Source organism: Oryctolagus cuniculus, chromosome 6 (assembly GCF_051225735.1).
Source record: "Oryctolagus cuniculus isolate XC-2025 breed Fujian yellow rabbit chromosome 6, ASM5122573v1, whole genome shotgun sequence".
In the NCBI taxonomy this organism is placed as follows: Eukaryota; Metazoa; Chordata; class Mammalia; order Lagomorpha; family Leporidae; genus Oryctolagus; species Oryctolagus cuniculus.
In genome coordinates, this window is record NC_142872.1 from 23,714,690 (window position 1) to 23,738,031 (window position 23,342).

At 63.2% G+C, this 23,342-nt stretch overlaps 1 protein-coding gene across 8 annotated transcripts in view; it reads left to right on the forward strand.

Annotated features, from left to right (window-relative positions):
* Positions 1 to 333: 333 nt before the first annotated feature.
* The window catches only part of TCF7 (transcription factor 7), a 34,545-nt gene continuing 11,536 nt past the window's right edge, over positions 334 to 23,342 (forward strand). The window contains exons 1-9 of one of the 8 annotated variants that reach the window (XM_051844214.3): positions 334 to 894; positions 977 to 1,043; positions 1,477 to 1,607; positions 17,993 to 18,104; positions 18,823 to 18,913; positions 20,594 to 20,686; positions 22,395 to 22,514; positions 22,882 to 23,044; positions 23,144 to 23,251. In XM_051844214.3, coding sequence (XP_051700174.2) covers positions 487 to 894; positions 977 to 1,043; positions 1,477 to 1,607; positions 17,993 to 18,104; positions 18,823 to 18,913; positions 20,594 to 20,686; positions 22,395 to 22,514; positions 22,882 to 23,044; positions 23,144 to 23,251 — 1,293 coding nt within the window. In that variant the 5' untranslated portion in view covers positions 334 to 486. The remainder of the gene's footprint in view (positions 895 to 976; positions 1,044 to 1,476; positions 1,608 to 17,992; positions 18,105 to 18,822; positions 18,914 to 20,593; positions 20,687 to 22,394; positions 22,515 to 22,881; positions 23,045 to 23,143; positions 23,252 to 23,342) is intronic. The other 7 variants (XM_051844215.3, XM_051844210.3, XM_051844213.3 and 4 more) reach the window with 7 other exon arrangements.

Genomic DNA, 23,342 nt, shown 5'->3' on the forward strand with positions numbered 1-23,342 from the left:
GTGCACAACAGGCGCTCGGTAAAAGGGCGACGGTGGTCTGTGTTGGCGCTGCGGGCAGGCGCCCCTGAAGGAGGTCCCACACGGGCACACACAGACCGAGCATGCGGCCGAGACGGGGGCTTTGGGGCGTCCCAACCCTGCCAGAGCCTAGGCCCGAAGACTTGGCACGCCCGCCGCTCAAAGCATGAGGCGCTCGGGCCCAGGGGCCAGGAGCCTAAGGGGACCCCGCGCCCCACCAGGAGAAACCTGGGCGCAGCAAGCCTCGTCGAAGGCGGGGAAGCGAGGCCAGGCGCTCCCTGCCGAGTCCCGCACGCGGAGGAGTGTCACCCACGCTGCCCCGCACCGCGAGCCCTTTAAGACGATGCCCAGTGGGCGCGCCCGGCGGCTCCCGGCAGAGAGGCGGGGCAGGACCGCAGCGCCCCGCCCCCGGCCGGTCCCGCCCCCGGCGCCCGCCCCGCCCCCGGCACTCGGCCGGCGGCGCCTTTGATGTGCGGACCCGCCAGCTCCCGGCCCGCGCTGCGCCCCGCGCCCTCGGCTCGCGCCCGCAGCCCGCCCAGGCGGAGGCAGCCCGCGCTCCGCCCGCCGCGCCCCGGGCTCGCAGGTCCGGACCCCGGGCTCGCCGCCCCCCGCGCCCCCGGAGCGCCCCCGGAGCGCACCATGCCGCAGCTGGACGCCGGCGGGGGCGGCGCGGGCGGCGGCGACGACCTCGGCGCGCCCGACGAGCTGCTGGCCTTCCAGGACGAGGGCGAGGAGCAGGACAAGAGCCGCGACAGCGCCGCGGGCCCCGAGCGCGACCTGGCCGAGCTCAAGTCGTCGCTCGTGAACGAGTCCGAGGGCGCTGCGGGCGGCGCTGGGGGCCCGGGGCCCGGCGCCGAGGCCGAAGTGGCGGCGGAGGTGAGCGCGCCCGCGGTGCCCGTCCCTCAGCGCCCGCCGGCCCCGCGCCCGGCCCCTCACGTCCCCTCTGCTCTCCCCGCAGGCGCTCGGGCGCGAGCACGCTCCGCAGAGGCTGTTCCCGGACAAGCTCGCCGAGTCCCTGGAGGAAGGTGAGGCCCGGCCGGTGGGCGCCCAGCCCGCGGGGAGCCGGGGGCCGCGCCTCCCCGCCGCCGCTCGAGGGGGCGGTGGAGCTGGGGCGGGGGCGGGCTTCCCGGGCGCCGCGGGCTCGAGTCACTTCCGGTGCCCTGACCTTTATAGGAGTAAACAGACCCCAGCCGCTGACGCTCCCCTCCTGCCCAGGTGACCTGCGGGTCCCCTGCCTTGAGGGGCGAGCGTGGGCCGAGGCTCAGACTGCGGCGGCCGGGGCGCCCGCGCCACTTGGCACCGCGCACCCCAGGCCCGTTCCTTCTCCGGCCCCCGCGTCGACGGCAAGCCACCCCCTCCCCAACACCCCACACGTCCCCGCCCCGGCTGTTCTGCGCTGCGCTGCCGAGCCGGGGTGGCCGTCGGGGCGACGTGGGTGACCGGCTGTGGCTTTTGCAGGCCTGAAGTCCCCCGAGTGCGCCGGCGCCATGTACAAGGAGACCGTGTACTCTGCCTTCAACCTGCTCATGCACTACCCGCCCGCGCCGGGGGCCGGGCAGCACCCGCACCCGCAGCCGCAGCCCCCGCTGGTAAGTGGCCCCGGCAGCCCCGTGCCGCCCTGGCCAGGTAGGTGAGGCGAGGGCAGAAGTGACATCCCGAGCCGCTCTTTCCCCGCGTGCTCACAGTGGGATCCGAACCTGAAGGAGAACCTCGGGCGGGCAGGAGCGGCCATCCTGGCTCCTGGCTTCCGCCTTCCCTCTTGCTAGGGGCAGGTGCAGGTCCGGCACAGGTGCAGGCTCTGAAGAGCAGGGGGCTCGGAGGCCTGGGCAGGCCGCCTGGCCACTCGGGAGAGCCTGCTCCCCTGGGCCGTGTCCTTGTCACCGGAGGGGGCTGAGGCAGTGTGTGGGAAGCCACCCTGGCCTGGGACACACAGGGCGGGGTCTGCAGTGGCACTGCCTGGCGGTGCTGGGGAGTCGGTGGATGAGACCTGTTGAGGGCGCCGGGCTCTGAGAAGGCTGCGCGACAGTCGCACCTTCTTCCCTTGGAGCCCCAGGCCGCGGTGGTGGCAAGAGCCGGTCCTCAGGGCCTGGCCGCTGTGCAGCCGGACGTGAGGATCCCCCGGCCTGCCTGAGTCTACGGTGAGGTTCTGGAAGCACTGGGTTGGGAGCAGTGGGCCGGGCGGGGGGTTGCCCGGGAGGCATGGGTGGCTGCCAGGCCGCCTCAGGTCAGGGGTGAGGCGTGTGGCTCGGAGAGCGTTTCCTGCCCTCGCTGGTGGGAGGTGAGAAGACAGGTTCGGGCCTCTCCCCGGGAGCCTGGGCTGCAGCCCTGGGGGACAGCTGACCGCGCTTGAACTCTGCCGTGCGGCATGAGTGTCTCCGCCGAGTTCCCTGGCTGCTCTGTGCACAGGCAGACGGACGGCCATTAGGGTCGACCCACGATGCTTCCCCATCCCTACAAGGTGTGATGCTGGGGGCCTGGGGCGGGGGTCACTGTGGTAACCACGAGGAGACAAAAGGCTCGGCCCAAGAGCTTTCCCAGCAGCGCAGGGGGAGGCTGCTTGGGAGTTCCAGTCCCAGAGCCATGGGTGGTGGGGGAGGGCGAGGGGGCCATTTGGTGTCCTGTGGCTTACGTGGCTGGAGGAGGCGGAGCAGGGGCCGCGGCGCTGCCTGCCCGGCCAGGGTCTTCGAGTTGTACCTAAGGGTCCTTCTGAAGCCCCCCACCGTCTGGGGTGACAGGCCCCCCGCCCCAGCCCTCACTGTCCTGGGGCCCGAGAGAGCGGACAGGCTCTGTCACGGACTCTGTGGGCCCTGGCCTGAGCTGCTCTGCGGTGCTGGGGACAAGGACAGCGCAGGGGCCCAGCTGGGGCAACACTGGCGGAGGAGGATGTGTGGAGGAGGTGCAGTGTGGCCGGTGTCACAAGGCAGAGCAGGCCGGCCTGCTGTTTGGGGCGCACTGATCCTCTGGCGTCTTGCTCATGGGTCTGGAGCAGGAAGACCCTCACACTGCGGGGCCAAGGGGATGCTGCCTCCGGAGGTTGCTTCCAGAGCGCAGCCCGGCCCCCGCGTTCACCCGAGCCGCTCCAGGGGCGCGCACACGGTCCATGCCTCACAGGTGCTCGGGGGACCTCCACACAGGCAGGCCCGAACCCTGGTGGGAACAGCGGGCTGCGTGCCCACCGCGCCCCGCCCTCCCCCACCCCGTAGGGCGGAGATAGTCTTCCAGAAAGGTTCCTGCTTTTTGGTCTTTGCCCTCTTAAAGCTCTGTTCGCTTCAGGGAAAAAACGCAGGCAAAGTTGATTGAGCAGCCAGTGTTGGTGCAGCATCTGGTGAGGGCTGGCAGGCAGGCGCTGGCCTGGCCCAGGAGCCATCGCTCGCTTCATTGTGTTTGCCCCCGGGGTGGGGGGTGGGGAGGGGCTTAGTGCGCTGGTCCCGCACCCCACTCGGAGGATTTCTGGGGTGAGTGGGGCCTCATTGCCCAGGTGCGCAAGGCCACCCGTCTGCTCGGATTCAAAAAGGCTGCGAAGCAGTGCTGCCGCTGCTTCCCTGGGCCCCCCTGCAGGCTGTGGCACGGGAGGAGGCCCAGTGCTCACCGGGCAGGTGAGATGGCCAGCGCACAGGCAGGGAGCCCACCATGGACGCGTGGTTGCCAGGGCCTGCGGGGAGAGGGCCCAGGGGAGCGGCTGCTGCTAGGCGCGGGTGCCTGCTGGAGTCATAGCGGTGGCAGGTGCACGTTACACAGTGTCTGAATTGGCACCCCCGAGGGGCGGCTTCTACATGTGCGAGTTAGGTCTCAGGTCTTTATGCTGCTCAGTCTGTCGGCTCTTGGGGGGCCTTGGAGCCGGGTTTCCTGCCCTGCTCCCTGGCTGCTCTGCAGGCCGAGGCGGCTGACCCTGCTCCGAGGTGGACTTGCTGTGCTTAGATGGAGGAGAGCCCAGGTCCCCCCATCTGCATGGGAGAGGCACACCCCCTCTCAGGGTGGGAGAGAGGAGTGAGCAGCGGGCAGTGCCAGTCCCAGGGAGGAGCTGGTGTGGCTTGGTGCGGATGCAGAGCCCGGGGGCTTGGCCATGGCTTACTCTTCCTCCTCTGCTGTCCCGTCTGCCCCAGGGCTGGCAGAGGCCCAGCAGTAGCCCTGCCTGGAGGACCTTGTGTCCACTTCGGGTCAGGGCTGTGGGCCTAGGAGTCTGCCCCCTGTGGCCAGGGACTCCAGTATCTGGGCTCTGTACTCTGCGCTGCCTCACCCAGGAGCCCTTGCACCCCAAGAATGCTCCCATGCCCTGGCTGAGAGAGACGCTCCCTACCTTTGGTAGCCATCAGAGGCCCTTGCGTGAGATCTTGGGAGCCTAAGCTGATTTGTAAGAGGGAAGAGTCTCATGCCGTCAGCCTCCTCATGTGCACCCCCGCCCTGCCCCGTCTCACTGTTGCTTCCCCGGGCTGGGGGTGCCGAGCCAGCCACGGCCCGTTCCCGTTCACAGGGCCCTCGCTCTCAGCACCTCTGTCAGTGGGCGGGAGGCCCTGTGCCGTCGCTCCTTCATTTGCTTTGATTTCCTGGAGCGTGAGAGCCAGAGAGAGTCATGGGTTCCCAAAGCCGCTCCCGGTCGCCTCCCTCGTTAGGTGCCAGGCCTGGTCCTCGCGGTTCTGGCGCTCGCTCGGCTGCTGGTGGGGGGAGGTCGCGGCGCCCTCTCTTGCCTGGGAAGGCTGTGCTGTGAGCCCTTCCCTCAGCTGCAAGGGGGCTCCCACACCAGTGCCAAGTGCCGGCCTAAGGAGGCCCTTCCTGCAGACCCTGGCTTAGCTGGGCTTCCTGCCCCGCCCTGTCCCCAGGGCCAGGAGTCAGGCTGTGGGTTAGAGCTGCCTGCCCACGCCGCGGAGGGGTCAGTGCGAGGTAGCCGGGCAGAGACCTGGGGTCCTGCCCCCGGCTTTACCAGGGCCCCGGCCAGCCGGCGAGTGGGGATGTTGGTGCAAGCTCTGCCCACCGCCTCGGTTGCTCCGAGTGGGGTGAAGATGGGAGGGTGAGAGCGGCTGTCTTTGAGGCGGCTGAGACCACACCTTGCGCTCTGCCCCTGCAAGAAGGGAGCGGGAGCTGAGCCTGGGCCTGGCTGTGGGGACGTAGGTTTGTAGTGACAGCGCCGGAGCTTGGGCGGGGCCGGGGTGGGCAGCAGCTGCGGTCCGAGGCTGCAGCCACACCCCCTCACACCTTGTGGTGGGTGCTTCCTGCCGCTGTGTACAAACACAGCTCCCCTGGAGGAAACAGGTGCTGTGCCGGCCTCGGCGCCCCCGCCCCCGCCCCTGCCGGACAGCGTGGGAGTCTCGGGAACCACCTCCTGCAGGGGGCCCGCGAAGCCTGGAAGGGAGGGGGCTGGCCAGGGCCCCTCGGGTAGGGAGCGCAGGGACAGAAAGCCCCCATGCTGCTGTGGCTGGGTAGGCCACTCCCTCTCTGCACCTGTTGGCTCCGTCAACAGTGAGGACAGCGAGGGCTCCTCACTGTGCACACAGTAGGTACTTTGTGACTGGACGCTGCTGTTACACTGTGTAGACCCTGTTCCACGTCCACGGTCTCCCAAGGCTGTGGCTGGAGCGCTTGTCCCTGCTCGGGAAGCCAGCTCCCCTGGGCAGTGCCACCTGGCTCGTCCACCCGTCAGCTGGCGTGGGCCGAGCCCCTCCCGTATACCAGGTCTGCACCGGGACGGAGGGGGGGCTCCCGCCACACTTCCTGAGCAAGCAGTGTCGAGGAGGGGACGAGACTCCTGCTAGGGCTCCCACTGGCTCCAGGGTTCTGGATGAGGGCTGGGGCAGGCCAGTGGGGCAGCTGAGGGGCTCCAGCCCAGGAGCCTGCGCAGGGGGAGTGGGAGCGGGCTCTTGGTGGGCAGTGTGCTCACGGGAGGCAGAAGTTAGCTCCCAGCCCCTGAAAGAGCAGCCCAAGCCGGAGTGTGAGCGCTGCAGGGGAGATTGAGGTTACCCTGGCCCCTGACCCGAATGCCCACGCAGTGCTGGTCCCAGCTGTGGCGTGTCAGCACCGCGCACGGGCAGGGTGGGGCCTCCCTGCACGTGGTTTGAGCTGGACAGCGAGGCCTGGGGCAGGTGGACCCTGGGAGCGGCAGGGGTGACTGAAAGAAAGCGAGCAGGGCCAAGGGAAGGGGAGGCCTGGGGCGGGAGACCCACGGGTGCTGGGCAAGGGTGCTCTGCTGCCCACAGGGGACTCAGCTGCAAGGGGGCCAAGCGCCGGCCTAAGGAGGCCCTTCCTGCAGACCCTGGCTTAGCTGGGCTTCCTGCCCCACCCTGTCCCCAGGGCCAGGAGTCAGGCTGTGGGTTAGGGCCGCCTGCCCACGCCGCGGAGGGGCCAGCACGAGGTAGCCGGGCTGAGACCTGGGGTCCTGCCCCCGGCTTTACCAGGACCCAGGCGAGAGGGCCTCTCCCGGCATTTGATCTTGCTCTCTGCCCTCTGCTGACTGAGGGAAACCGCACCCCAAGGGTCAGGGGCTGGCTTAGCTCCCGCAGCTCGGCTGCAGTTCCACGGGGTACGGTGAGCACCTCTGACGGCTGCTGTTTCTGGCCGCACTCCGGTCCCTGGGCCCTGGGGAGGGTCTCCGAGAGCCCAGGTGAGCCTCAGATGTGCACCTCATCTCCCAGACCTGTCACGCTTGGGCTTGGGACCTGGGAAGCCACCTCCCTCTCCTGAAAAGAAGAGGCCCGCATCCGCCTCGGCACGCAGGCAGGAGGCCGTCTGTGCCGGGCATGCCCTGCTCAGAGGTCCCGTCTCGCGCGCCGGAGGGCGTGACCCCTGCTGGCTGGGGGCCCTGGCCTGGGGCCGCGCTGGGGGAGGCTGCCCTCGCGCCCCACCCGTCCCACCCATGGAGGCCTCCTGTGCCGTGCCAAGTGATTGCATCACAGCCCCGAGCCAGCCTGGTGGCACCGTCTTCAGTCGGTGGCCCTGGCTCCGCAGCCAGAACTCCCTGGAGATCAGAGGAGCAGACGCTGCCAAATCAGCTTCCCCCTAAGTGCTCCCCCCACCCCGAAACAGCCAGCTCCCAGCTCGCGCTCCGAGAACCAGGGGGCTGCCCGCCCCCGCGCCGTGTGTGTGGCAGAGGCTGTGGGCACAGATGGACAGGACATGGCCCCGAGGGCTTTAGAGGGCGGTGTGCAGTCAGGGCTGGATGCCAGCAGTGGCCAAGTCCCTCCCTCCCAGAAAATCCCATTTCCCCACGCGGGCAGGGGGCTGACACCTTTGCTTGTGCGACTCCGGCAGACCTGTTAACCTTGCGGGGCCTGTTGCCGCTCTGCCTGGGGTGGCCATGCAGGGCCCATGGTTCTGCTGTGTCTTGGCCAAGAGGCCTGCTGGCTGGTGGGCTGCAGGAGGGGTCTCCAGGGCCAGGTGACGGGTGTCGGGCGGGGCTGCTGACTCTCTCCGACCTGGCCCTCGTGGCTGGCTGAGATGCGTTACCACGCTCTGTCAGCTCCACGGCGTTGGCCACATGAAAGCCTAGTGCCTAAAAATAGCCGCTCCCAGGGGACGCCCACAGTGGCAGGGCTCAGCTGACCTCAGCATGCACACCCACCGCCGGGCCACCTCCCTCTCCAGGGAGCCCCGGCTGGCAGGGCCACGCCTGCCCACGCTGCCCATGCAGGCGCCCGCTGCCTGGGGCCACTTCATCTGCGCACGGATCTCACCCTGCGGGCAAGGGCTTCGAGCCTTGAAGCCCACCCGGGGCAGGGTGTGGAGGAACTCGGGGGAGGCCCCGAGGGTGAGGCTGTGGCCTCGCAGCCTCCGTCACGCTCACTCATCCACGCCTGCACTGCCCGTGGGGAGCTCGAGGGGAAGCCGTGGGGGCATCTCGCAGAGAGCACCCTGAGGGAGGCCTGGGGAGGGGGCTGCTGGCGGATGGCAAACGGTGGGGCCACACCGGGGTTCCTGTGAGCCGAGGGCAGGGCCTGCCTGGGCCCCGGGGGCCCTGCGGCCCGCGCGCTGAGCAGAGGCCAGGGGCGGCCGGGGCCTGAGAGCTGCCAGGGTTGACTGTGCCCTGCGCTCTGTGGGTTCTCTCTCAGCACAGTCTCTCTGACCAACTGCAAACCACTCTTTTCCCTAAAAATAAACACGCTTACGGGGTTGGGGCAAGCTTTGTAGCTATCAAAGGAAATAATAGGGTGTTTAAGAAAATTACATTGCATTTTAAATAACCAGCATGAAAGTCATTAAGTTGGAAGTTTCATTCAAATCAGATGGCTCTGTGGCTGGCCTGGTGGCCAGGCGGGCGGAGGCTGGGTGGGCCCTCGGAGACGCTGCGGGCGTGCAGCCGGGGCCCAGGAGGGGCTGGCCGCTGAGTGTATGCCCGCGTGTGTGTGTGCCCGCTGCGGCAGCCACCCCGGAGCTGGCTGGCCAGCTTTGAAGCAGTGTGCGGCCTGGAGCCGCCCAGCTGCGGTGGGGGCGTGCGGACAGATGACGTGGGGAGAGCCAAGGCCATGAGGGCAGGGACTTCAGGGATGGCAGCTGGGGACTGAAAGGGCTGCGGTGGACCTGTGAGAGCCGTGGGCTACATCTGTCCACTCTTGGACTCCCGGAACCTAGCAGCAGGCCTAGCATGGAGTGGGCGCTCAGTGCGCAGCTGCGGGAAGAATAGCAGGAGCCGTAATGGCTCGTGTGTTGAGAGCGCACCGAGGGTCAGGCCTGTGCCGGGAGCTTTTTTGCGTATTGGTCTCTCTGTTTACTTGCGAGGTCTTCCATCCAGCGGCTCCGTCTCCAGATGACTGGTCTCTCTGTGTACTTGAGAGGTCTTCCATCCAGCGGCTCCGTCTCCAGATGACTGGTCTCTCTGTGTACTTGAGAGGTCTTCCGTCCAGTGGCTCCGTCTCCAGATGACTGGTCTACCTGGAGCAGGAGCTCCGTGCAGGTCCCCCCGCAGGTAGCAGTGTCTCCAGGGTTTGACCCTCCCAGGATGCGTTAGCTGGGAGCCGGATCAGAGGCGGGGCAGAGGCAGGGCTGGAGCCCTGGTGCTCAGGTGTGGGAGTCCTACTCGAATAGCAGCCTAACCCGCTGCGGCACAGTGTCCACCTCCACACGCCAGGGGCTTTTCCTTGCCGTGTTGCAATGCTGAGACCCTCGTCAGAAGCCAAGAAAGTAGGTACTGTTATCACTCCCACTTCGCAGATGGGGAAACTGAGGTGTGGAGAGGTGAAGACCGGTCTCGTACCTGGCACAGTCAGGATTTGCACTCAGTTCTCTTGCTTCAAAGCCACGCTCCTCGCCGCTCTAGAATGCACGGGGATGGGGCGACGCAGGCTGAGGCGCTGCTCCCCGCCTCTGGGGTCCGTGGTCCGGAGGCTCTGGGTCCAGCTGTATTCTGGCCCCAAGGAAGGACCTTCTCACTGCTCCTCCCGGGGTAAGGTCAGGGCTCGCAGGGCCAAAGGGGCTGCATGTCTTGGTTGGCAGGCAGGAGTCGGGGCTTCTAGGAGAGAGAGCTGGGAAGGTGAGCGCAGATGACACTTAGAATGGAGCCCTCCGTTCTGGCTTCACTCCTCGCTCAGCCCTGCTGGACCTCTCTGGGCCGAGGGCCTTCTTGTGGGTGGTCTGTGGCTTGCTGAGACGGTTTCCCAGGCCCTGGTCACTGGGAGTGGCCACACTGAGGAAGCAGAAGGAGTCCCAAGGCACAGGTGCTGCCCGCGAGAAAGCTGCTTTGGAGCCGTGACCCAAGGCTTTTTATTTTAATTAATTTATTTGTTAATTTGAAAGGCAGAGCATCAGAGAGAAGGAAAGACAGTGTTCTGTCTTCTGGTTCACTCCCCAGCCAGGGCCGGGCCAGGAACTCCATGCTGGTCTCCCACATGGGTGCCAGGGGCCCAAGTTCCTGGGGCATCTTCCACTGCCTTCCCAGTCACGTAGCAGGGAGCTGGATGGGAACCGGCGCATACACGGGACGCCGGCCCCACTGGGGCATTTTCAGGGCGATTCCTTCTGCACTACCCCTCTGCTTTGCGCCACCTCACTGTGCTTGCTGGAAGTCAGGACCCTGTGAGTTGGCCCGAGAGCAGTCAGGCAGCAGGCCAAGGAAATCAAGGTTCAGCGGCCATGACCTGGCCAGAGCTGGCTTTCCTGAAAAGCCTTTGTCTGGGGACTTGGTTGCTTTTGTTCCCCCTCCACTCCCTGCCCTTTTATTTTGCTCTTGATTAAGTGAAAAGAGTATCAGCGAACTCGCCTATCATCGTCACAAGGCGTGGAGAGACTTGGGCTCCGTAGGTGCTGCGGGAGGACTGGAACCCAGGCCTCAGTGGTGTTCCCTGCTCCTCCCACGATGCCACCAACTCCTAAGGTGACCCCCGCATGTCTCCTGCATGTCTGGGCTAGCTGTTCTGGTGTGGTTCTGTGTGAGGTTCCCTAACTGGGCCTCATCAGGGGGCTGTGCCTTAGGGTCCTGGCGCCCTCCTCCTGCTCATCACGCCCGGGTCAGCGGCTGGGGCAGGCGCCTACATCAGCTCCTCCATGCCTGTGGATAAACCCCTGGACTGGGGCCAGAGCCCCAAGGGCCTGCACCGGCAGTAGCTGCGGGGGTTTGGGTGAGTGAGCGCCCTGACCATGGCCTCAGGGCAGAACTGAACCCTGGGGCTGACAGAAGATCTAAACTGACCAGGCCCCTCAGGAGACCCCTGCTTGTCTTTGCTCCTTATCCCACCCTCAGGCCAGTGCTGGCCGCCCGCCCCACTCAGCACTCCCAGCCCAGCCTCCCTCCCAGGCAGCATGCTCGCTCGTCCAGCAGCTGTGCCTGCCCCCTTGCACAGGAAGCCGGCAGGGCTCGGGCCACGTCCCAGGGAGCGATGGCCTCTTGGGCTTCTTTTTGTCAATTGTGACCAAGAACCAAAATTGCCTTCGGCGGCAGGGCACATACAGCTCCTCTTCGAAAAATTCATGGAAAACGTGATTGTAGAAAGCCTGTTAATGTCTTCTTAGTTCTCTTTCCCAACGCCATTCTTGGGCCGGGTGCAGCCACACTGGCAGCCGCTTTGTCTCGAGCAAGGCTCTTAGCCAGGGGTTGGCGACACATGGGACCTGGGACTGGAGGGGCAGGCCACACGCGTGCCTGGATCTGCACCCAGAGACCCTTCGCCTGTCACTGTCCTCGTCTACGAAGTGCAAAGCGGAGCACACAGGAGCAGGGCAGATGGGGGTGTCGGGGCGGGGGGGTGGCTGCAGAGCCGAGGTGCCTGCTTTCTTGCCCCTCCTGCCAGAGCCAGGCTGGCTTCTGCGGCTGCATGGTGGATGGTGGGCGCCACAGAGGGGCTGAGTGAGTGACGGGCAGATGCCCAGGCCCGGGCTGCAAGGCCCCCACTGTGTCAGGAGCATCGAGCAGCAGCTCAGCTGCAGCAGCTCCCGGAAGCTTGCATTTTCCTCTGAAAACATCCTGTCTGGAGGGGCGTTCACTTCAAAGAGGAGGAAGGAGAACGCAAGCAAACGAACGGGTAGAAACCACTGGAGGCCACAGGCCAGGCTTCTCAGCTCAGCTGGGCCCGGCGTGCCCCGAGGCTGAGGGTGCTTCGGGGTCAGGCTGGGCCTCGAGCCAGCCTGTGGTTTGCCAGGGCTGCATGCTGGGGCGTCAGCCCGCACCTCTGCTGTGGCAGACGCCCTGTAACCTGACGGCAAGGCCAGGCACTGGTGGACTGGCCATGCATACCTGGCAGGACTCTGGCAACTATGGTAACAGCTTTGTGCCCGCAGGCGGGGCTGACCCTCCTGGTCCACGAGGGTGTGACCCAGCCAGCCCCCAGCCCGTGCAGCTCAGCTGGCCATGCAGCCACGGCTCTGTGCTCTGCAGTGGGTGTCTGGCACAGGGCGTCCAGCACGCTGTGGGCGGGGAGCTTGAGGGCCGTCCTCTGGAGAGCACTGTGTCCCGGGCAGCAGGGCCCAGGGCGGGGGCTGGGGATAGCAGGCCAGCAGGCTTCTCGGGGCTGACCCTCTCAGCCCCGCTGGGTCTGCAGGGGTGAGGCCTCCACGTGAGCTTCCTTTGGAAGGTGTGTGGCCCTGCCTCTTCTGAGAAGTTCATTGTCATGGCCTGAGCCTTGGGGAGCATCCCCCACAGCTGCTGGGCGTGGCACTAGGCACCGGTGCTGCTGTGGGGCTGCTTGGTGGGGCCTGGAGCCCGAAGCCAGAGCTGATCACAGCCAGGGAGCCTGCCTGGGGATTGCCACCCCCAGCTCCCCGCAGTGCAGAAAGAGAAATGAGAACTGGAAGCATCCTCCTGAGCAGGCCGTCCTCAGGTTGTGTAGGGGCGGGGCCTGCCCATGCTTCCCACCCTGGGTGCTTTCTCTGACGAGGACGGAGGCACCGTGTGAGTAACAGCTGCTCTGATTTCGACTGAGTACTGCAGGCAGGGCGGGACGAGGCGGTGGCCAGGGGGTGTCAGGGAACTATGTAGGATGTCCCCTGACTTGAAGCAGTGGCTCCTTCTCCCCTGGCCTCAGCTGTGTGCTTCTGTGACCCTGTACCAGGGTGCTTTTTTTTTTTTTTCTTTTTTTTTTCTTTTTTTTTTTTTTTTACAGAGAGAGAGAGAGAGAAAGGTCTTCCTTTTCCGTTGGTTCACCCCCCAAATGGCCGCTTTGGCCGGCGCTGCACCAATCCGAAGCCAGGAGCCAGGTGCTTCTTCCTGGTCCCCCATGCGGGTGCAGGTGCCCAAGCACTTGGGCCATTCTCCACTGCCTTCCCAGGCCACAGCAGAGAGCTGGACTGGAAGAGGAGCAACCGGGACTAGAACCTGGTGCCCATATGAGATGCTGGTGCTGCAGGCGGAGGATTAACCAAGTGAGCCATGGTGCTGGCCCTGCCAGGGCGCTTTATCCAGCCCTGCCAGGCTGGGTGCCCTCCCCCTCCACCCCCTCACTGCGGGGACCCACCTTTGGAGGCCCCACTGGAATCCATCCAGTGGAAGCAGGGCACAGTCACAGACCACGGGAGGGGCAGGCACTCGAGGAAGTGGGCAACCTCAGTGCCATGGGGTCCACGCCGCCGCGGGGCAGGGTTGGGAGAGGCTCCAGGAGGAAGTCTCATTCATATCGGCCTGACAGATAGGAACTGGCCGAGCCATATGGGGGAAGTGTCTGGCACAGACTGAGGGAGGGGCACGGCTGGCTGGGCGCCCACAAGCAGGCTGGCGCTGACCTGGTGGAGGGCTGCGTGAGCGGACACGGTGCTCTTGCCGAGCCGAGCCTGGAAGGGTCCGTCAGGCTGTCACGTGTGGCATTGGTATCACTGGGTTTCATCTCTGGGCACTCGGCAAACAGCAAGTAGCCACTTAACTGGTCACCCTCCCTCAGAAGGGGCGTGAGGCGCGAGATGTGGAACAGGCACTGGGATCAGCGTTGTGCCTGAGGGGCCCGAAGTCACAGCTCTATGGCAGAGCAGCAGGCATGGACGGGGAGGCGCTGACGCTGAGCCGGCGCCTGGGCAGGGGGACCTGGCTGGGACCCTGGGAGCATGTCTGCTGCCACCGGGCAGGCAGGCAGGTATGGCAGAGCCTCTTGGAGCCTTTGTAGGGTCAGGGAGGTGCAGGCTGGGCTGCAGGAGGAAGAGGCTGAGTCTAGGACTGGGCACCCGCCTTGCCCCTGCTCCCTTGCTGTTGTGTCCACAGCACCCACAGAGCCTTCGCAGTGTAGAGAGGCACCGACCTCTGCCACTTGCCAGCTGGCTGGCCCGGTTCCTCAGTTTCCCTCACTGTCAGATGGGGACAGTGCCTGCTTTAGGAGCATCTGAGTTGAAGAGTGGAGGGCTGAGGAGCTGTTTAGTTGCTAGCACACGCTGTTCTGTGTGCCTGAAGCTGTCCTTGCCTAGCAGAGTGGGTGCTCAGGGCACACACTTGGACTGGATGGCGGCAGCCATGCACTGGGGTCCTGGGCTGGGGAGCTTCTCCTGGCACAGCCCTGCCCTGGGAAGGCCTTCTCGTGGGCTGCTCCGCTCCATGCGTCCCCGCGGTCCCTCGGGCTTGTGGCCACAGGAAACAGCAACTTTCTTTGCTGGGAAAGTGCTGTGGGGGCAGGCGGTGGGGGTTTTCGAAGCCAACTGTCAGAGCGAGGGAGTTTCTCTGCCGGCAGGGGCAAGGGCCCTCGACGCGCTCACAGCCTCTGCGCAGACCGCTGCGGTCTGCAGGGAAAATGCCGGCTGTGTTTATTTTTCACCCGCGCCTGCAGGAAGTGGGGGACTCGGCGAGGAGGGGGCAGGAGACCTCAGAGCGGAGGAGACCCACCTCAGGAGTCCCCCCTTCTCACCCCCTGCATGGCTAGAGGAGGGCTTCCTAGTCATGGACTAACAGAAGCATCCTAAAAGGACGAGCAGCAGCCTGGGGACTGTAGACATGGATCAGCGCCAGGGAGAGCCGCGCAGGAGCAGGAAGTCCCGGGAGTCTGGGCTGTGGTTGAGTCACCCACCTGCTGCTGCATTCTGCCATGCTCCGAGCACCTACTGCATGCCCAGCCCTGTGTTTGGAACTCTGCCCTCAGACCCAAGAGCCATGAGGTCATGCCACTGAGGTGCTTCCTTCCCTTGGGGGCTGGGCACAGGCATCATCAGGTGGAGGAGGGAGGGAGGGAGGGAGAGCTCCAGCCACTGGGCTCCCCATATACACGCCAGGCCCCAGGCGACTCCACCCTGCTGTCTGGGCAGCCTGGCCCTGGAACAGCCTTGTGCCAAGGCCTTGGAGCAGGACGTTCTGGGGGCGGGGGGAGGCCTGGGCCAGATGATTGTCCTTGGCCACCGCCACCAACAGAAGGGGCTGGAGAGTGAGGCTAGGAGGCAGCCTGCATGAACGTGGGGAGGACTGGCCAGGCCCTCAGTGCCCTGCCCCAGAGCCCCGGCCAGCCCAGGACCTCCAGCTGCCCAGGGGTTCTCGGCCGCACACTGCCGACCCAGCACTCCTCCCATGGCTTGGCTGCCCGCTCCTGTTGAGTGATGTTTTCCCCCAGACCCCAGGGAAGGCTGACAGTAGACAGGAGGAAGCCGCTGCCTACCAGGCGGCCCCCACCCCTCTATGGACATGGCAGATGGGCGGCTGTCAGCTGAGCCACTTGGTCTGAGGGTTCCTGGACCTGCCCTTTGCTGTGACCTGGGCAGGGCCTGGTGCGGCCGGGCAGGCTCAGTGCTGGTGGCAGTTCCGGCGGAGGGCTGTTCAGGATTTCCTGGCTGATGCTGGCCCTGTGTGTAGGTAGGGGAGGTTCACTGAGAAGCCTGCTGCGCAGCCCCTCGCTGCCATGAAACACTCTCCCGCCTCTGGTCAGAGAGCAGACTGCGTGATCGTCGCTTCCTAAAGCGGGCACCTCGGACCTGGGCGTCCCAGCCTCACAGCTGCCTCCTTGGCCAGCTAAGTCCAATCTGTCCTAAGGTGGACGAGCCAGAACCAAGGCTGGATGGAGGGAGCTGCGGAGGGTGCTGGTTTCACCTGTTGGTCTGGGGCTCAAGACATTTGTGCCCTTAGGGGGAATGTGTCTGCCATGGTCCAGTGTTTGTGACGGAGTGGACCCTGAGGCTGTCTCCCTGCCCTCAGCTGGCACAGGGCCTGGTCAGGGCTGATGCCATCTGGCCAACACCGTCCTGGGAACCTGTCTGGCAAAGAGGCCCCTGGGGGTTTCCAGGAAGCTTCCCACTTTAGTAGGTCCTGGGCTCCTGCTCCCAGGGTGTTTGCAGCTGGGACTGAGTTGGGCAGGACGGATTGTCTCATCCCCACTTTACAAGGGGAGGAAGTTGAGGCCCAGAGAAGGGATCCGAATGGTACAGCATCCCACAGTGAAATGGTCAGCAGCCTCCAGTTGGGCTTCCCACCTGGTTTCAAGAGCCGGCATGAAAATGCCCGTGTGGTGTGCGGAGAAGGCAGCTAGAGGCCAAAGACCGCCCTGGCGGGTCCTGAGCACATAAGCACGGAGCGGGCAGCGGGCGCCGGGGTTGGGGATGGAGCAGGGGCTTTGCAGGCCCCAGGGGCAGAGACAGTGAAGAAGGCCCCTGGGGCCTTTGGGCTGGGCAGTGACAGGACCCGACTCATGTGGCTGCTGGATGGAAGGTGGCTGAGGGCACAGGGAGGTACCGTCCAGGTGAGAAGTGACGGTGGCTTGGACTGGGTGGGAGACAGGGAGGGAGAAGTGATTAGGTTTTAGGAGCATTAGGGATTGCTGGCAGGTTGGACGTGGTTGCAGGAGGATCGCGGGGTTTCTGGTCCGAGTAACTGGAACGTCGGGGAGCAGCATCTTGGCGGGAAACTCAGGGTCCTGATTTGGACCTGCAGAGTCTGGGGAGTGTTGTGGGCCCCCGAGGAAACAGGAATTTGGAAGTGCAGCTTCCAGGAGAGATGGAGTCATCAGATGAAGATGTTTCAAGCTATGGCCTGGATGTGTGGAAGAGGAAGAGACGGGGAGCCAGAAACAAGTCCAGGAAGGGCTGGGCTGTCAGGCCGGGGGAAGGTCATGTGTGTGTGGCATTCTGGGAGCCAAAGCAAAGAAACATTCCAAGGAGGAGACAGTGCCCACTGGTTGGGTCAAAGGAAGGCTGCAAACTGACCTCAAGGTCAGGATGGTGGAAGCCCCTGGGGGCCAGTGAGGGGATGGGGCAGGAAGAGAGAATGAGCTGAGAACTGCGGGCAGCGAGGGGCCAGGGAGTTGGCCATAGGGTTGGGCGCGATGGCAGCCTCTTTGTGGCCTGGTGGGCACAAGACTGGGCTTGCAGACTTCTCGGCAGTGCCTGGCACGTGGCAAGTACTCAGCACCTGAAGGTGCCCCATGTGTGTGTGCACACAGCCCACAGCCGCTGCAGCCTGCGCCCCTCTCCCCTGCCAGCCAGCTATCAGAACACCAGCTCCTATCTGGGGACGGGGATTTCAGGGATGCCGTTTGCATAGGTGAGCGTGGGACTGACCAGTGGTGGTGTCAGCACCTTCCTCAAGACCTGAGGGCACAGGCAGGCAGGTACTACACAAAGATGGCCAGCCAGGGCGGTTGCTGGCCTAGGGAGGGGTGGGAGCCTGTGCCCATCTGGGGGCGTCATGTCTGGCCTTAGCCTGGACGCTCAGTAGTCTGCTGCCCAGGAACCTGTGCCAGGCTCCCCCAGACTTGTTAACAAAGTGCTCAGGAACTCCTTCATCACCAGGACGGGCAGCAGATCTCGGGCAGTCTGGCCACATTCACCCCATGGGGATTCCACCCACAAGGTGGGGAGGAGGCTGTCCACACCCTTTCATTACTGTCTTGCCCCAAAGACATCCCTGTTTCTCCTGTGCCATGGGATGGCAGTCACATATCTGTGCCCTAGCCAGCAGCATCCCCACAGAGGGCTCCTCTGGGTGGGAAGCTGAGTCCTGGTTATGGACAGTGTGTCCGGGGCCTTGGTCTGTGCTGCTGGGCGTGGAGGCTCCGCAGAGCTGGCGCTGGCACTGGCAGTGACTCCCTGTGGCAAGGTTGTGTGGGGCGCCCCCTTCCCAGCCTGCTGACTGAGTCATCTCGTGACAGCCTTGCAACTAGTGTGAAAAGTAAGAGTGCTGCAGCGCCTAGGAGACAGGAAGTGCGGGGGCCGGGCCACACCTCCCGAGTCAGGGGCTGCGGGGAGCCCCTTCCCTGGGTCAACAACACAAGTCAGGCCTGAGGAAAGTGAGGTCTAGGCCCTGCTGCTTAGGGCTGGTGGCTGGGAGCAGCCCCCTGGACAAGCCCCTGGACCTTCGAGAAGCTGCAGGATCTCTGGGACTGGGAAGCCAGGAAGGGTCCCTACACGGGCAGACGCCCATCCCAAAATCAAGTGCCCATAGACACCAAGAGATTACCTAGGAGATGGGACTGCTTGGGCAGCCTGGGGTCTAGTGAGTGGGGCCACTGAACACAGTGGCATTACAGAGCCCCTTCGCTGGGGCCTCTGCTCCTCGATGGGTGGGCTGCACACACAGGCTCATGAAGGCTCTGCACATATGCACGGCCACACCCAAGCCTTCTTCCCTCAGCACTGCCCACGTTCAGCCACCTTTCTTCTCATTTTTCAGCACAACAAGGCCAGTCAGCCCCCCCATGGTGTCCCCCAACTGTCTCCTCTCTACGAACATTTCAGCAACCCACACTCCACACCTGCACCCGCGGACATCAGCCAGAAGCAAGGTATGGGCCTGGGGTGGAGAGGACCCCAGTAGGAGCAGAATCTGAGGAGCAGGTACCTGGCGCTTCTCAAACCAGGCAGTTGGGCCCACTTTCTAACAAGAGAACCTAGACTGCACAAGCCTAGGGTCCAAAGAAAATGCCAGAAAGATGGACTATGGGAGGGTACAAGAGAGCTGGGAGAGGTGACGCCAGGCATCCCCAAATCTGAAGGCTTCAGCTGGACACAGAAGCCTGGGGCCTGTGGCGATGGCAGCAGCAGTGAGGAAGCAGGCATCCCTACCCTGCTGCTGGCTGTGAACCAGTCTCCCTGCAGTGAGGAAAGTGATGGCTGACTCACCTCAGCCTCAGGCCTCATTCTGAAATCCACTACTGTCAGCTGTGGGGAGCTTGCTGACTCAACTCCGGGGGCTGGGTGGAGCCCTGCTCCCTAGCCAGGCTCTTGAGGGGGTCTGTATCTGCTCAGAAAGCCAAGCTGCAGGCCTCCAAACAGGTGCCTATTAAGAGCAGCAGTAGAGCAGAGTGGCAAGGCCTGGCCTCCCACTCCCAACTCCAGCTCTGCCTCCTGGACAAGCAGTGTCCTTAGGAGAGTCCCCCAAGTCCTCTGGTGGGCACTGTTACCAAACTGGCACAGTCCTGAACATGGCAGTGTATGTCTGGACCTCTGGCACAGGGGGCAGGGTACATGACCCCGTGACTCACCTGCTCCCCACAACCACAGGCGTTCCCAGACCTCTGCAGACCCCTGACCTCTCCGGCTTCTACTCGCTGACCTCAGGCAGCGTGGGACAGCTCCCGCACACTGTGAGCTGGTGAGTGTGGGTGCAGTGGGGGAGGGGCACCATGGGCAGGTGGGATCTGTATCTGCCCTTGCATTTTGCTCTCCACCCTTCTGTGCCCAGCAAGCACCCTGCTGCTGGCTCTGTACAGAGGTTGAGTCTGGCCAGCAGCTCAGTCCCAACCTGTGGCCCAAGTGTAGGTGGTCCCCAGGTAGCTAGCCAGCCGTATCCCAGTCCTGTTGCACCTCAGCTCTCCCTCAGTGTCTGAGATATTTGGTGTCCTGGTCCTTCTGGACACAGACAGCTCTGGGACCTCCAGAACCACATCAATGTGGGCCCGAGAGGGAGGGGACTGCGAAGGCTGCTGCTTGTATGGCCTCAGTGCCTGCCGCTGGGTGGTGCCTTCCTTGGCTGAGCTGTTTTTAGCTTTTTTTTTTTTTAATTCTTAAGGATTTATTTTGAAAGGCATACAGACATGGGAAGAGAGGGGAAACATGTTCCATCCACTGCAACTCCATCTGAGTCTTCCATGTGGGTGGCAGGGGCCCAAGCACACGGGGCCATTATCTGCTGCCTTCCCAGGTTCAGTAGCAGGGAGCTAGATCAGAAGCAGAGCCGCAGGAGTGCGAACCAGTGCTCTGACAGGGGATGCCGGGGCCACAAAGGGTGGCTTCACTTGTGCCACAGCACAGTCCCCAGGGCAGTGTCCTTTCCTGCTCCTTTGATGTTTGCTTGAGTCGCAGCCTAATGGGTCTCCCAAGGCTGGACCCCGAAAAGGCTTCTCAGACCTGCAGGTCAGGGGACTTGGCCCTTTACTCACTGATGACACTGAACTGGGCAGGCTACAGCTCCTCTGGCCTGAGGCGATCACCTGGCAGCAAAGCGTGGCTTTCCAGGAAGGTGGGACAGACCAGAGGCCGGACCTGGGGCCCTCCACCCCGTTCAGCACACCTCTCTACTTCCAGATTATCTGTGGATGAAGGTCTATTCTGAACACAAGTCGGACTGCCCCTTGAGTACTCACAGGGTCGCAGAGGGGCACGAGTGCACGGGGCAGAGCCTGATGGCCAGGCCAGTCTCTTGAAAGTATCTGTTAGGTCAGAGTCCCCAAATACTTGAACCTGGAGCTGATGACCCAAGGCTCTGTGGGGGGCAGCCCTGGACTCAGCTCCTGTGTGGCTACCACTGGACAAATAGCCTTGTAGCCATCTCTGCAGTGAGTCTTGCTGTGTGCCAGGCAGGGATGTGGGTACTGGAGCAGTGCTTAAACCATCCGCTCCTCAGGGTCCTTGGCCTCTCAGAGTGCAGTCTCCCTAGCTGTTGACCTGGGCAAAAAGCCAGCAGTGCAGAGCCTGGTTAGCAGTGCTTTTATTGGTGACTGCAGGAGCCCAAGGGGTGCATCTGGCATTGGTCCTGTGAGCTTCTGGGAGAAAAGCTGTTTAGCCTAGGGTATCAGCCCTGTTTTGTTCAGGAAACAACTCAAGATGGAGAGGCCAAGGGCCTACTAAGCTGGGGACCAGGAGAAAGCTGTCCCTTGTACCTCTAAGCACCAGCACAAGGCGCCCCCTCGTGGCAGCTGCTTGAAATACACTGGAGAAGGCCCAGCAGAGGCCCAAGTGCACCACACTATGGGTCAGGCATTTCAAGGTGGGAAGGCCTTCCCCAGGTCTGGCAAGGAGCCAGACTGCTAACAGCTGTCTCTCCCAACCACAGGCCCAGCCCTCCTCTCTACCCCCTGTCCCCTTCCTGCGGATATAGACAGCACTTCCCTGCCCCCACTGCAGCCCCTGGCGCCCCCTACCCCAGGTGAGTCCCCTATCTCCAAGTCAGGCTCCTGCTTCCTGTTGCCCAGGCTTCAGTGCCCACACAAGGCCAAGCCCAGGCCAGTGCTTGCCCTGTGTTAGTTGTTTGTCCACCTGTCTGTCTGTCCTGCAGCCCTGCATCTGAGAGTGAAGCTAACAGGCATACAAGAAGCTCAGCCCTGTCTGTCCTATGCAGCAGAGTACCCAGAACAGCACATGCCCGTGCAGCCAAGCCCACATGCAGATGTGCACACACCTTGGCTGCATGGCTGCTGGGGGCCACCCTCTGGGCCTGAGTGGCTGCTGCCTGCTCAGGATCCCCCAGGTGTACAAGCAGCTAGGGCCCAAGGGCCCCCACAGAACAGCAAGAAGGTCAAGTGAGGAGCATTTGCTTGAATCTCCCTTGGCTACAGACCTAGTTCCCTGCATTCTGTTCCCAGGAACTTGGTAAACATTTCTAGCTGTACTGGGGTTCAGAGCTCAGAGGCACAGCCCCAGCAGCTGTGTGGGCCCGCTGTGTGAAGGAGAAGTCACACGAAGACCCCAGTCAGGGCATGAAGGGTGAGGGAGAACCATTGCCTGAGGGAGCTGTGTGGGAACAGCAGCCCAAGGGTTGGCTGGGAGGAGGAGGAGGAGATGGGACTAGAAATGCCAGCAGGGATGCTCATGCAGGCAGGTTTTCTCCTGTGGGTGGTGGGGGAATTTCAGCAGGAACAGGTCGGGGGCATACAGGCTTCTGATAGCGTACAAGGGAGGGAGTGACAGTGAAAGGGAGATTTTCCATCTGCTGGTCCATTCCCCAGATGGCTGCAATGGCCAAAGCTGGACCCGGCCAAAGCCAGGAGCCAGGAACTCCATCTAGGTTTCCCATGTAGGTGCAGGGGCCCAAGTACTTGGGCCATCTTCCGCTGCTTTCCCAGGCTGTTGGCAATGAGCTGGATCTCAAGTGGTGCAGCCAGGACTTGAATTGGCCCCCATACAAGATAATGGCTTTGCAGGCAGTAGCTTTACCTACTGCACCACTACACCCGCCTATAGTGTCCAGTCATTTTAAAAGTCACTATGGATGGTGTGTGGGAACCTGGAGGGTTCTGTTGGGGAGGGCTCAAGGGAAGCCACAGGCTGTTAAGGCTGAGGTGAAAGAGGAGACAGATTGAAAAGCTACTTGATGGGGCTGATGCTGTGATGTAGTGAGTAAAGCTGCTGCCTGCAGTGTCAGCATCGCATAGGGGCGCTGGTTTGAGTCCCAGCTGTTCCACTTCCAATCCAGCTCTCTGCTGTGGCCTGGGAAAGCAGCAGAGGATGGCCCAAGTCCCTAGGACCCTGCACCCATGTGGGAGACCCTGAAGAAGCACCTGGCTCCTGGCTTTGGAGCAGCTCAGTTCTGGCCATCGCGGCCAGTCGGAGAGTGAGCCAGCAGATGGAAGACCTTTTGCTCTCTCTGCCTCACCTTTCTCTGTGTAACTCTTAACTTTCAAATAAATAAATCTTAAAAAAAAAAAAAAAAAGCGCTACTTGAGAGTTCTTTTGGTGGCGTAGTATGTCCGTTCTTGCAGTGTCTGTGCAATGTAACGTATTGGGAAGGTATCTGTATGCATCTCTGTGCAGGCCACTGAGTGTGGGGGTCTCTGTTCCCGTGTCCTCGTGTACTGTGTGTCCACAGGTCGGGCCTTTAATTCCTGGCTCAGTGCTAACTCTCCTCCTGCTTCCAGGTTCACTCACCCATCCTTGGTGCTGGGCTCTGGTGTACCTGGTCACCCTGCAGCCATCCCCCACCCTGCCATTGTGCCTCCCTCAGGAAAGCAGGAGCTGCAGCCCTATGACCGCAGCCTGTGAGTGCAAATACACAAATGGGGGCGGGGGGCAGGACAGGGGTTACACCTGCTTCCCCCCAGGCCCAAGGCCTTCCAGAAAGCCCCTGTGCAAGCCGTTCTGTAGCTCTGGTTAATGTTTACCGATGCTCAGCAGCGGGTGGGGTGGGTAGGATGAGAAATCCTTGCATGTCCTTCACAACTGGCGGTAGCGTCCCTGTAAGGAAGTTACTGAGGCTGTCTGCTCAGCCGTATGGCGACAGGGAGAAAGAATCCCTTTACAAAAGCTCTGGTATCTCACACTTACAGACTAAATCCACATTAGAAGAGGGTAGTGACATCAGATGGGCATGGGGGAGCGCCTCAGTAATCTAATGTTCTCCCCCAGGAAGACACAGGGTGAATCCAAGGCAGAGAAGGAAGTGAAGAAGCCAACCATCAAGAAACCCCTCAATGCCTTTATGCTGTACATGAAGGAGATGAGAGCCAAGGTCATCGCAGAGTGTACACTGAAGGAGAGTGCTGCCATCAACCAGATTTTGGGCCGCAGGGTGAGGCTGTGGGCAGGGGGACCTGTGGGGATGGCCCTTTCATCCTGGTGGAGCCTGCCGATTGCCTGATGTATGCCGTCTGCCTCCTTCCCATTGCAGTGGCATGCACTGTCGCGGGAAGAGCAGGCAAAATATTATGAGCTGGCCCGCAAGGAGAGGCAGCTACACATGCAATTATATCCAGGCTGGTCGGCGCGGGACAACTACGTGAGTGGCCAGTGACGCACAGCAAGGGGTGGGTAGGGAAACTTTCAAGTTGCTAGCTCAGAAGAGGTCAAGCCCAGGGAACTGCTCCTAA